The following is a 13715-nucleotide window of genomic DNA, read 5'->3' as shown; positions in this document are numbered from 1 at the left end:
TCTCCCTCTTCTATTCCTAGCGTTCTTCGTTGCAGACGGACGCAGCGCTTTATTACACGTCCTTCAAGCTCTGTGGAGAAGGATCGGCCTTATTCCTTGACCGGCTTGTACAGCCTCTTATATACGTACGGCGAGCCATCAAGCGCCCCCCCCCCCCCCTCCCCATTATCGCCTGTCGGCGATCGCGTGCTCACACGCCTCGTGAATGCTCAACGGGGACTCCTCCACGACCACGGCAGTTAAATAGGGCCTAAGATACGGGTGGTTCGCTATACAAACATAACATAAAAAAACACCAGAAAAATACGCAAAAATGGGTTATTTTTAGCGAATCGCCAGTCGGGCTGTCGCATCACTACAAAGCAATGATAAAAATTCTTTGCACACTTTGCTCTTGTATGATACGCTCAAAGAACACACACAAAAAAGCAAGTTTTCAATGGATACCCGGACATTGCAATATTCTTGGTAACACTGCAGTGGACGCAGCTGCGAATCGGGTGCGCAATAACGCAGAAGCAATTAATCTTCCTCTTTCGCGCAGTGAAATCCGTCGGCTCCCGAGACAGATATTCTGCTGTCTCAGCAAAACTACTTGATTTGATCAGCAATCTAAGAACTTGGAGTTGTACTTTATAAAAGACTCATGTATAAATCTATCAATTCCGTAAAATCTGAGAGAAAACAGCAAATTCGAAACATTAGTGCAGCGCCTGCGGCTTGGTACTGCATATACGCGACTCTTAATTTTTATGCAGGATAAAGCGTGCCTCTAGTCCGCAGTGTTCTTGGGGCCATCGATACAAATATGCACCTCATCTCCTCCTCGAGTGCACAAAATATGATTCACCACGAAGGGTATTGCAAGCACATTTGTTTCCTTTAGATAGAAGACCATTCGCTCTAAAAAGGTAGTTGGTCCATGGCCAACAACGGGACTTCAGAAAAGATTACTTCTTTCTTTGAAAAAGTTTTTCGAAGACAAACATTTTGGGGAAATGTTAAATTTCAGTTTATCCTAATAGGCTAAATGAGTGATATAAATGTTGTTCTGCGTTCAAAATTCATTTAGGTGGTGATCGTGTTTTTTTATGCTATGTGTATTTACTTATGTTCTGTGTTTTGCAGTGTAATTACTTGCGTTCTGTGTTGTTGCCGTTCAAAACATTTGACTTTACATATGCACATGTGTACTGAACTCATACAAAACCTTGTGATTCATGTACTGTTGGACTGTATTGTATTTATACGGTACGTCTGTTGTTCAACTGAGTGCCATATTTTGTGACATCGTTCACTCTTTTTGCGCATTCCTTCGCTAAGTGAAGCAAACTTGCTTTTTTCCCTGCCAGCACAAAATCTATCTATCTATCTATCTATCTATCTATCTATCTATCTATCTATCTATCTATCTATCTATCTATCTATCTATCTATCTATCTATCTATCTATCTATCTATCTAATCTATCTATCTATCTATCTATCTATCTATCTATCTATCGTCTATTATCTATCTATCTAGTTAGTTTAGTTATTAGTTAGTTAGTTAGTGTTAGTTAGTTAGTTAGTTAGTTAGTTAGTTAGTTAGTTAGTTAGTTAGTTAGTTAGTTAGTTAGTTAGTTAGTTAGTTAGTTAGTTAGTTAGTGTAGTTAGTTAGTTAGTTAGTTAGTAATTCATAACTCTCATGACGCTAAAAACGAAATGCGAACTCAGCAGTGACCTAACTAGTGCACCTATAGCACGACAAGATACATTAACCACACACAAAACTGCATTGGAAGAAATATAAGATATAGTGGCACTGAGAGTCACGAACAACACGTTCATACATCCATAAGTAATATTACAAACCTATTTGAGAAGCACTGCAGTAAAATACCGACGAAAAAGAAAGAAGTACGCAATGATAAATGCAAATACACGGTGTGCACACAGAGCAGCGAGGTAACGGAATGAGAATGCAGGAAGTCGCAACCGCATCCCCACGGCTGCACGTAAGCGTATATACGCACAGCTGGGCATTATACTCGTACACAGCTACTTGTCGTCATACACAATTGCACGCACACGCACCATCTGCGGTGGGGAGGGTGGTAAATTATATACGAGCCGCAGGTTTCGTGAGCAAGTGCGAAAATCCTCGCCTGGATACGGACACACGGACTCGCGTAGCCCATGGTATTTTAGCGTATAACACAGCACTGGTGGCACGCACGGTTGCACACTGCGCACCTGTCAATTATGGCAGCGAATGCGCAGGCTGCTAGAAAATTGAATTTTCTTTCATTTTCACGGCCTGGTGTGCAGGTGTCCCTACGCGTTTCTACGGTGGTACGTACACGCGGTTTGTCAACAGCGCATGCGATGCGTGGGGACGTGTATTCATATCTGGGCAGTGTGCTGAGACCCACATTCTAACCGCAGTGTTCTATCAGCCCAGATAGCGGGAAAAGTTAGCGGCCTTGGCCAGATTCACAAAGCTTTTCTTTCGTCAGTTCGCTTTGCCATTGGCTGGTAGTCTTCGCTAATGATATGTCTTGCATCCCGATTGGCTAAATTTCTTTCTTACCAAAAATTCTAGCGTAAGAAGTTTTTGTGAATTCGGGCCCAGAGCCGCATTGCGGCCATTATTCCTGACGCATGTCCCAGCAACCGAACTCAAGCCATGCATACGCAACGGCATTGTGTATACCTTTTTCCAACCTCTGCGCATGCGCAAATGCCCATTCATCATCGCTAGCTTCAAGGGCCGTATTCTGAAACGTTCGCCTAGGCGAAATTTCTTTTTTCGCTTTCAGGCGTGCGCCGATTGGCTGTTTTAGCAAAATTGGATGAGCTGATTGGGTGGTTGAGCCCGACGTCATTCAATTTTGCTCAACCAGCCAATTAGCGCGCACGCTGATTTCGCCTAGGCGAAATTAGGCGAACGTTTCAGAATACGGCCCAAGTACTAATTTCTATTTCTGTTTATTCTCTAGTGCGAGAGAGCGCGCCAAAAATTTGGCATCGCATAGGAGGCAATAAGAAGGAAACAAACAGCTGCACGAGAAAACGAGGCGCGTACGCGTCAACCCAATTATAGGTCTGGGAGCCGTCACGCCGTAGTATACGAGTATAGTATTGCGGGCGCCATATCCACAGCCTTTGCTGCTGTCCGTGACGTGCAGGCGGAGCCGCGGCGGCAGTGTCCGAGGAGGGAAAGAAAGGTCAGTGCGGGCTGCGTCAGATTGGCCGCTGTCAGGAGTGCGCGCGCAAAATTGGGTCCGATCGCGCTTGACATCCCACTGGGTGAGAGGAGGAGGGGAAGGGGATATCGGGAGAGGAGGAGCCGTTCTGCTAGTCGATCGCTCGTGCATGCGGTTCCAGCTGGTATGTGGAGCACGGGAATTCGCGCGTCTGCAGGGACGTGTGCTTTATCGACGCGCGAAGTTGATGTCTGCCGGAGCGTTTGTTTAACTGCAGCACGAACGCCGCTGGGCTGTTCGGCTAATTCGTTGCGTGCGGTACAGTGCAAATGCAGAATTGTATGGAGGATAGAAGAAACGAAAGAACAACGCAACGCTGCTACCTATTTCCGTCGGTGGCGCTGCCTTAACAATCGTCAGACGTGTGTCTTCTTCAATGTGTTTGTAATGTGTGCTCCGTTGGGAGCTGTACTTCACACGAAATGTCAGTTGAACATTCGCGCATCCATATTTTTTTTATTATCTTAGTTTCTTTGCTCTTTGACGATGTTGACTTAGTCCTTGCCTTATACTGTGTGACCTGCTATATCAATGGTGTGGCTGCGAGGAGCCTTATTTTCAACATCTACCCCACGAAGATGCGTGGTTTGAGAGCATATCCCGTCTTTGTTTCTAACCTTATCGTGCAAACCAAGGCCTGGTGTATCGTAAGGACTACTTACGCTCAGTTAGTATTACTTTATTGTCATTCATCGCTCACGACCGGCTGATGCTGGTGATGACGTAAGCAAAGCGCCGCTCGGAGCATACTGAGGAACCGCAAGACGGAAATAATTTTAATGGAATCGTTATATTATCCTAATATCCTAATATCCTAATATTATTGCAGGTGTTTTGCAAACGGGGGTACACAAAATCGCTCAGGTCCTACAGCTTATCAATATTAGCGCCGAACGTGTATGGATGCAGGTTTTCTTGCCGGGCAAGTTGGTATACATACTGGAAACCAGCGACCAGACAATTTACATAAGGGAGCAAATATATGGGACGAGCGCTGGACTTACGACTAATTTTATCCTTGAAGGATCTTCCACAGATAAAGCAGGGCATGCGCAACACCATTTTGGACAAAATAATACGTAAGACTGTACCAGGCTACCTGTCGTTGCACGATTTTGCTGTTGAAAGCAAAAAAAGTTCGCACATCTTTTGTGGCACAATTTTTCTTGCAGATACGCCTCGACAAGCACGTTCGTGCTTCGTTTTTCCTCGTCCCAATAACGGTGACGTCACTTAACGCGAGATCGCAACCGCACTCTTTACAATGCTGCGACAAATATGTGCCTGGAGGGACCACGTTCACACAATCTGTAACCAATACTTCTCTCTGACGTACACATCAAAATTTCCAGAGGTTGGTAGTTGTAAGTCTAGCACTCGCGCCGTCCATGTTCTTTTCTCGCGTAAGCATTCATTTGCAGGTTTCCTGTTAATTCACATGCGTAGCTGCATGATACTTATGTATGCATGATGCTTAGTTGTTTTTCCTTTACCGATGTTGCATTAATTTGTAGCAGCGGGGTTCTTCAATAACAAGTCTCCACGAGCAGCTCTTCTAAAAATAAGGACATACTTCATCCGGCGGGGAATAAATCATCATATTCTTGTCTATACTAATCAGACGGTTAGAAAAGCCTCAAGTCTCCCGGTCGCGCAGCTGCAAAATTTCAGTAATGGCTTTATTCTACGATCGGCGCGTTGAGCAATGTTTGTATATGTGCCGAAAGCAGAGGGAAATGTGTTTGTGTCTTATAGTCAGAGAGTCATGCGCCACTCTCAGCATTGGGGGCCCATAATAAGAAGTCATAACGAAGCTCACATATTTTCAACTGTCCATTTCTCTGGCACTTACCTGCTACCAGCTATTGTCCGATAGCATTAATGTGGGTAACCTTAATGTGTCCTTCCTTCTGCGTGGTGTCGACCCCCTTCTGATACATGCTGCGACCGAAGCACTGAGGGCCACGACACCGAATTACGTTCTACTCGCGATTAGCCTATTAGCGCGAAAATGTCCTTCCCAACGATGGCAGTATATATAGCCATCACCTTCAGATGTCTTCAACGCAAATCACTAGCTATGGGACTTGACTTTGATGTCATGGTGCTTCGCTGCACACACAATGCTCACTCTCTACCTCTTTTCCTCTTTTTATTCCCCCTTTCCCCTTGTGTAGGGTAGCAAACCGGACGTTCGTCTGGTTGACCTTCCTGCCTTTCCTCTCTTTGCTTTCTCTCTCTCTCTCTCTCTCTTTACCGTGTGCCGCTGCCATGAAGTGCACGCACATTGTAATATTGATTGATATGGTAAATAAAATGACAGGCCGGAGAGCGCCAGCAGTCAACCCCCTATAGGCTTCTCGTGTTATTAGTAAGGTCAACAGTGCGGCCGTTGCAGAAATCTGAGAAATCCAACGTTTACGGACCGTAATACCGAGTTGCATTGCACTTATGACTAAGAACGAAGATGTGCTGGTTTTGATGGGAAATGCAGATGTTGATCTGACCACGCGTACATGACGCGCTTTCCGCTTGACGAAACAACTCACGATGGAAGCGGTCGATCTCTCTGCATTTCTGCATCTGCATTTCTCTGCGGCTGCACTGCTGCAGAATAAGTCGACGGCCGCGAATGGACTTGAACCGGCGATGTAGTTCGCCCTGCTTTCTTTGTGAGTGGGTGCAGTGAGTGTTTCATTAATCAGCCACGCCTGTATGGCTTCGATTATTCCTCCCGCCGACAGCGATGTTGTGCTTGGTGTCGACTGTATGCGCTCTTCGGATGCAGCGGAAACACCTGCACGACCGGGCTTGCTCGGGACTTCCTGGTTCGAGCGTTCAATCTTGGCCATCGCTGCCCGCCCGCGCCATGCCCGGCGCTCATCGGACCGTTATACGAAGACATGTGTCCTTCCTTCTTGCTTGGATGAACCAAAGGGAGGAAACGAAACAAACAGAAAAGCATCTTGCCGCGCCAGTGAGCGAATAAATAATGGCAGCAAATACAAAAAGAAGGCCTGACTCATACTGCTTGCTCGTAGCCATCCGACCAGGAGAAAGGCCGTAGCGTCCTCCACCATGCGATGACGACGTTGGTGACTCTGTCTCTTAAAAGCGCGCACCGCTGTGGAAGCGGTAGGGCGGACGAGCGTCCACTAATAAAGGCCAAAATCACGTCCCACCGCAGTAAAGGACAATTTCTGAATGGTCGGTGCCCGTGCGATAACCAGTCACGATAACCAACTGCGGGACATCTAAGGCGTGGGATCGGCTAATCACATGCAGGCCGAGCTCACAGACGCGTTCGTTCGGGAGAACTTTTTTGGCATTGGCTGTGGCCTCGTTTGTCATCTCGTTCGATTCCACAATTGGCCGGCACCCGTCCTTTCGAACCGTACCGACACAAGGAAATCCTGGCGTGCTTAATTGCGAATAATGTTGTTAATCCGAGCCTCGACTAGCCATGCCCAGCTAAGATTGTGTGCATAAATGCTGCACTCTTTTAGCGAGTAGGCCAGTGGACATTCTTCATGGCTTCCCATTCTTTTGCGGGGGGAAAAACGCAGTGGTCGCGAGATGGCCACAGAAGGGAGGGTAGGTCAGAGAGATTGGGGGAGGGTGACGTGAGCGCTGTCGAGTGTTATGCAGGTACGAAGGAAGAGAAGAAAGGGGGGGGGGGGGGAAGCAGAGGGGGTCCGTGCTCGCGATTGAAGGCACGCTTAAAGAGTCGGACGGCGTGCTTCCAGGCGCAGTTCCGGTCGCCGCCGGCGTGAGTTCGCAACCTGTCCGCTAGCTCGCAGCGCGTCGGCGCTGGCAGCTTCTGCCGCCCCCCGGTCGTGACTGCTTCCCGGAGGCGCACAAGAGAGAGCGCCAACGCGCGCCCGCCTGTCCCCTTCGACGCTCGTGCATACCATTTTCTTTTTTGGTGCACAGTGCGTAGCGTACAGCGCCGGCGTATGTACCTGTGGCGAGCGCGCTTCGCCGGCGAGCTCGTGTGCGCGCGTGCGTGTGCGTGTGTGTGTGCAGCCGTGCTGGCTTTCCTCAATGACGACGCGACCGCGTGGGATTCCCGAGTTTGATCAGCCGCGACTGTGCGTCGGCGGGTGCAGTGTCGCTTTGCACGCGGTATGAGAAGGAGGCGACCGTCTTTGCAACGAAGGCCTTTCGCTGTTCGCTGCCGAGCTAATTTATTTTTTCGTCATCCTCGTCTCCCGCTTGCGTCACCTCTCCCCGGAAGAGTCTGCGGGTGTTACGTGTGCCGCTGCTGAGCGAAAGTTTCGATTACAACGTGTTTTGAATTACTTTGTGTGTGCGAAGCAGCGCGTATACTTCGCGCTTCGGCAATGAAAGCGCTCCTGCTCAGATTAGTGTCGGAACAATGTTATCTGCTTCATTTGACTCGTTTATCGATGTGCAATTAGAGTTCCGGATGGCCGGGCCGGAGCGCCCGTTATCGTCCTGGACCCGCAGGCATTCCTCTACGCTGTCGACGCGGCGGCAGCGGAGGCCCTGAACTGCCATTAGCCGGCGCTCGAAACTTTTCTGCGTGCCCGGACAGTGCCGCGCTTGGCGATGCACGGCACTACCGAAGTGGGAGAGCCCCTTTGCATACCCCGTCAGCCGGCGGCGTCCGAGGAGCCCAATCGTGTATCTCACGTCCGCGACGAGAAAAGAAGACAACGTCGTGCGCGAGACGTCTACGCTGGACAGAATTGGAGCAGCGGCGGCGGCGGGCCGTCGACGAGCCGTCCCTGAAGAAGTGTCTCGATCAAAGGCGGCCCCTTCTCCGCTATTCCCTTCGTAATTTTGTTTTTTTCCTTCCACCACCCGAGAGCTATCAAGCAGCTCATCCAGCGATTCTTCGAGGCGCGCGGAGTCGTGCGCCAGCGCTCGTCTGCTGCGAGGAGCATATTGCAATGGCTCGGCCGGGGCTTGCCGGCGAACACCTGCGTCCGAGCTCCGCCTCGCTTTTCGGGTCCGGGGCTCAGACGCCGCCAGCTGTGAAGCTTTCCTATACCGCCGGCGTGTCTCCATAGACGTCGCTTCGTTTCTGCGCTGCCTCGGTGCGTAAATGCCGCGGATGGCGTCGGAATTGGCGGTGTTCCCAGCCTCACTTGTGTGTAATCAGTGTTGTGTGTCATTCACGGGCGAGCTGTGTACTGTGTGCGTCAAGGTGTAACCGACCTGCTGCTGGCTGGTCTATTTTTTTTTTTTCTGTGCTTCCCGGCGTAGGATAGTGCGGTCTGCGCCGATGCCGCACATATACCGACGCGCCGTCGTCACCACGTGGAATACGCACTGCAGTTCCAACACGTGCGTTCTTGAATACGCTGCGCCGGCGGTATTACGATGTCCAAAATTAGCGGACAGCGTCAGTCTGTGTGAACCGGCATACGCGCCGAGCTTTCCGATCGCACGCGCGCCGGCCGTGTGTATTCACGTGCGCGAAGAACTGTAATCTCGTCGCCAGCCTGAAAAATTTCAACCTCGAACGAGACTGGTCCTCCCTTCGCATGGCCAAGGTCATGTGATGTCCGTCACGCAGCGTCAAAAGTCCAGGAATTGTCCAACCACCCAGTCTTTGTTTGGACGACAACGCGGCCTCCAGACGTGAAGGTCGCAGCGGGAGCGCTTGATTCTCGTTTGCGTGCCCGATTCACGGTGAAAGGAAAGAGCGGAAAGACCAGTGAAGGCAGCTCATCTCGATAAACTCGCTGTCACTTTGGTGGTTACTGCGCAGCTGGACGCCTTGCAGGATAAAATACACCATTCAAGCAGTGTTTCTTTTCTTTTTTTCCCCTAACCACGGGTAGTTGAGGGATCCTATCGTCCGAGTGGGGTCGCAGCCAAGTGCACTTTATGTTTACCTTGTAAAGAACGCTCTTCCTTCTCTAAATCTTCTCATCGCCCGAGTTCTCAGTTCCAAGATTACCGAACTGCTCTGCGCACTCCCGTGAAGCAGGTGGAGTTTTTGCTTTTGCGAAAGTTCCCACGACCCTGCTGGATGCTGGTCGGCGATGGATGTTTGATGCATGAATTCACCAGCGCGGGGACCTACGGCGTGCATTGTACAAGAACTTTACGGATGGTCGAGCATTTTCTTTCCTTCTTCTAGCATTTTTTTTCCGTGATTGCAACAGTGCACGAAGGCGCGCACGCTGAAGAGAACGAAGAAGGAAGCCACGCTGTGTATAACGCGTTTTAGTTCGCGCCTTGGTGTGTTGCGGTTCTCTCGAGCGTCGACCATCTCGAGCCTCCCGACTTGAGGAAAAGATAGCGTTATAGACGAGGGAAATCCCTCCTGGACGAAACGAGCGACGTGTGAAGAGGGAACCCGTGCCCGAGACCCTGTCTGCGTGACACCATAAATCGTTCCGGCGTGATCACAGCGGCCGCCGCATCGCCTCCGCGGAACTGGAGTTGTGTGCAGTGATCTCGTATATATACACACACAAACTCGTATCGCTCCAGGTGGGCGTGACCTGCCGTAGTGCGCGGGAAAAACGACGGGCGTCAACCGAAGCGCCGCCGAACTTCGACACGATTCGTGAGAGGCGTCTTCTCCGGCCCGTGCTCGACCCCGAGGCCCGGAAGTAAAAAAGACATAATTTTGTTTTTCTCGGTTCGGTTGTCGTGTTGGGGCGCCCCTTTTCGACGCCTTCGAGACCACCGCTTGTGACAAGTATATACATGGTGAACCGTTCCTGGTGCTGTAGTACCTGACGGAGACTATGTCCAAGGTTGCCTGGTTGAAGATCAAGCGCAGAATGGGTGAGTTCAAGTCGCTGGAATCTCTCTACGGAGCGGAAGTTGTTGCTCCTATATATGAAGTTGCAGTCTTTGCAGCCGCACTTGCAGTTTGCGTCAGCGATGGTATAGTTGAGTGTTCGTCTTCGTAAATTCTGAACTATTCCCCAGAGAGAAAGGGAGAAGGGGGGGGGGGAGAGACTTACACACAGAAAGAAGTCTGAGAGAACAAGTTCTATACTTTGACTCTCATCGTAGTCAGAGCAATCGAGTTGGGTGTGTGTGTTGTGTTTCGCTATACCACCGTTTCCCGGAAATGAATTGTTTAGCCCAACAAAACAGAACTCTTCCCGCGAGAAGTTCCTGTTATTTTATTTTTTCCCCAACGTGTTTGTAGGGAAAGTGACAGTTGTTGCAGTAAATCGAATAGCTATAGACAAGGTGGATACTCTGAAGAATGACGACCTCTGCAAATTGTGTGTGTGTGTGTGTGATTGGGGGGGGGGGGGGGGGGGTGACTTGTACTTAATTTTGCCTGTTTGAGGTTGACTGTCTTCACTGAAACCGGGCTGTTTTCGAGACTATGGCGATATTGTCTTCATCGCTATTTAGTGTTGTTGTTTTTATCCTGAATACCATTTCCTTTCACACCTATTATTATGTTTTATGCCGAATATCGCACTGTATACTTCGCATTCACGATTCTCCCACTCATGTACGCCCCGGAATCGAAGGCTTATTTATTTGAGTGTAAATGGGCCTGCTCATCAGGGTGTCGCCTCGGTCAACTGCACATTCTAGGACTGTTGACTGATCGTAAACGCGCTTATTGTTCGAAATGCAAGCCTAATTTAAAGCAGTCGTCACTATAGGCTGCTGACCAAGTTCCAAGAGCTTGTTCTTTCACCATCTTGATTCACTGACATAACTGCGCTTCAAGTCGGGCTATACGAAGCTTTCAAGGTTGTTCCGGAAGTGTGTTCACCTGTGGGACTCGACTCTCGTCTGCGATGCTCCTAATTTATCGTTGTGCAATGCCCTCCATCTTCTTGCTTTTTCTTCCTTCTTTTCTCTTCTTGAAGCAGGTAGGCGTGGTGTTCCTTTCAGGAGATAAATTGCTAGCGTGTTTATTCTTCTATTCTGTGTCGTGTCTATGTTTACCTGCATAATATCATCATTATGATAGAACGTCCGGAGTTGTACCCATCTGTTTCGGGCGTTGTCTTCCACCGGAGGAGTATGAAGCTGTATAAGGTAGAGTAAAGGACCGGTAGGTGGATTATCAACAGGTGATTATCATGGCTGCTACGGCGCGGAAACGACGCAGATGAGACCAAGGAGGAACGGCGCTGGCGCGTTTCTTTTTTTCCCCAACTGAATGTGTATTGGATTAGCGGGCCGGGCCGTAACATGTGCGAAAAATCATGAAAAACATGAAAAACGAAAAAAAGAATAATGAATCAACAGGAAACAGCCAAAACTGATATAGCAAAACTGTGAAAGTAACCCGCCGAGATTGCTTAGCGGCTATGGTCTTGGGCTGCTAAGCGCGAGGTCGCGGGATCGAATCCCACCCACCGCGGCCGCATTTCGATGGGGGCGAAATGCAGAAAACACCCGTGTACTTCGATTTAGGTGTGCGTTAAAGAACCCTCGGAGGTCCAAATTGTTCCGGAGTCCCCCACTACGGCGTGCCCCATAATCAGATCGTGGTTTTGGCATGTAAATTACCCCATAATCTAATTACTTCTTTAACTGGGAAAGCAAACAGTAATAAAAACACGGGTGATCTCTGGGAAGGTGAACTCTTTTTCTATGGGGCGACAATTGACTGCCTTACGCATGATACAGCGTTAATTTCAACATTTGAGGCTTCCGCAATCTCACGGGTGCCCTGATCCGGGGCGTGATGCAGTGATACTTGGTGCAACGCATGTGTCATCGATTATGTAATGATACGCTACCGACAACGCTGATATACCGCTATGGCAGTGCTGCAATCTTGCGCTTCCTGGCGTATCGCGCGTTGATTGGCAATTGCGTTCGCACGCTCTCATTCGCATTCTCGTCGTATTACATACTTCGACCGTTCAGATGTATCGGCACGGTCGCATCCTCTCCCGCACAGACGTCGTGCTGAGCCAACGCCTCCTAGATAGCAGGCCTGTGCACTCTGCTTTATGACGTCATGCTATGCTTGGACCGAAATTTCCTCTGTCAAGCCCGGCGTGACGAAAGCGGTGACGTCAAAATCACCGCGGCTTATACTCGGAAGCATCCGCATTGGATTCTATGGCAGTCTGGCAAGGTATAGCATGACGTCGTGGATCGAAGTGCACGGTCTTTTGCTATCTAGGAGGCGTTGGCTGAGCCCAATTGTGCTGTAACAACCAGTGAGATTTTGTATCTTTCTCTGGGACGGAAGACCCCAGCCGGCGTTCGCACAGCCAGGTTTTACGATATAGTTCCAAGGGAAGTGCACTACGGTCCGAAGCCACACCAGGTTGTCTGCGAACACGGTGTTCTAGGAGAAAAATTTGCCGACGACGACCATACACACGCGTAGTGTGTGGAAATACGCATAGATTATAGAGCATGTTTGGTTAGCATGTCGCAGTATCTATCCAGAGGTCAACGAGGACGCAGTAAACCTGTCCGAGGCCTTGGGCTTTAAGGATAATAAGAGGAAAGGTTAATGAAACTGCGGTTGAAATTAGTTACACATGGCGCTATTATTGGCTGTGTAAAGGCAAGAGACAGAGGAAAGTTGGGGAGGATTAACCAAAAGTAGTTCTCCGGTTTGCTACCCTGCGCGATAGCTGGGGAAAAGGGGGATATCGAAAGAAGGTAGGAAGAGATAGAGAGAGAGAGAAAAATAAGTAGTAGCTAACTATAGGCGTTCACTGCTTCCGGTGGATCACAAGAAGCACAACAATGGCTTTGACAGTCTTCTGATAAGATATAGAGTCCCCCTACCTATGTTGGAGGATTGTCTCTTCCGACAGAGGTCGGTCGTCGAACTTGTTGAGCGCAGCGGTAAGTGATAATCTCTGTGCACAATACTGCGAACACTGGCACAGAATATGGCTGATGGCTTTCCTTTTCACCGCATCAGATGACATCAACCACCACCTCGTTTCAAAGGCTGAGCTTATAATATCCATCCGTCGGCCTAGGAGTTCCATGCTAAGTAAAAATTGGTGGACTACATGCTGGTGCTTGCATTTCTGCGTTGCAGAGGTGAAACAATAACATCGATCGCTCGAGAATAGAGAACACGGCAGCGATGTAAAAAGCTAAGTCGTGACATCTACACCTGCGCAGTTTCAATGCCAAACTACTTATTGTACGAACTGACTAGCCTAGCAGTGTGCTTTGTTGAGCAGGCAAGGGCTGCACATTTGACGAATAATTCGTTTCATTGCATGATTTGCAGCGCCGTAATAAATCACGACCTTTTCGAGTGCACGTGTCGCCAAATATAGATCATGTCTGGTAAGTAAAACTCACCATGCACAATTACCTTTTAATATGAACAGTTGTTTTTGTTTTCAATGTTCTGAGAACCATCGGATGGTAGAAGTTAGAATCTGAATGAGATAATTGTTGCCATACAGCACAATTGGAGAGAAAAGAAAGAAAGAAAGAAAGAAAGAAAAGAAAGAAAGAAAGAAAGAAAGAAAGAAAGAAAGAAAGAAAGAAAGAAAGAAAGAAAGAAAGAA

The 13715-nt window shown here is 48.9% G+C and overlaps 1 protein-coding gene across 5 annotated transcripts in view; it reads left to right on the top strand.

The window, feature by feature from the left end:
* Positions 1-13715, top strand: part of LOC119460957 (utrophin-like) — a 141728-nt gene that overhangs the window by 54291 nt on the left and 73722 nt on the right. Inside the window, exons 1-2 of one of the 5 annotated variants that reach the window (XM_049672008.1) lie at positions 7514-10017; positions 13430-13488. The exons of 3 other annotated variants lie outside the window; for them this stretch is intronic. In XM_049672008.1, coding sequence (XP_049527965.1) covers positions 13482-13488 — 7 coding nt within the window. In that variant the 5' untranslated portion in view covers positions 7514-10017; positions 13430-13481. Of the gene's footprint in view, positions 1-7513; positions 10018-13429; positions 13489-13715 lie in introns of those variants that run through there. One more of the 5 variants, XM_037722111.2, reaches the window with a different exon arrangement.

This window comes from Dermacentor silvarum, chromosome 8 (genome assembly GCF_013339745.2).
Source record: "Dermacentor silvarum isolate Dsil-2018 chromosome 8, BIME_Dsil_1.4, whole genome shotgun sequence".
Lineage (NCBI taxonomy): Eukaryota > Metazoa > Arthropoda > Arachnida > Ixodida > Ixodidae > Dermacentor > Dermacentor silvarum.
The sequence above is the reverse complement of the archived record's forward strand: the minus strand, read 5'-3'. Positions and strand labels throughout refer to the sequence as shown.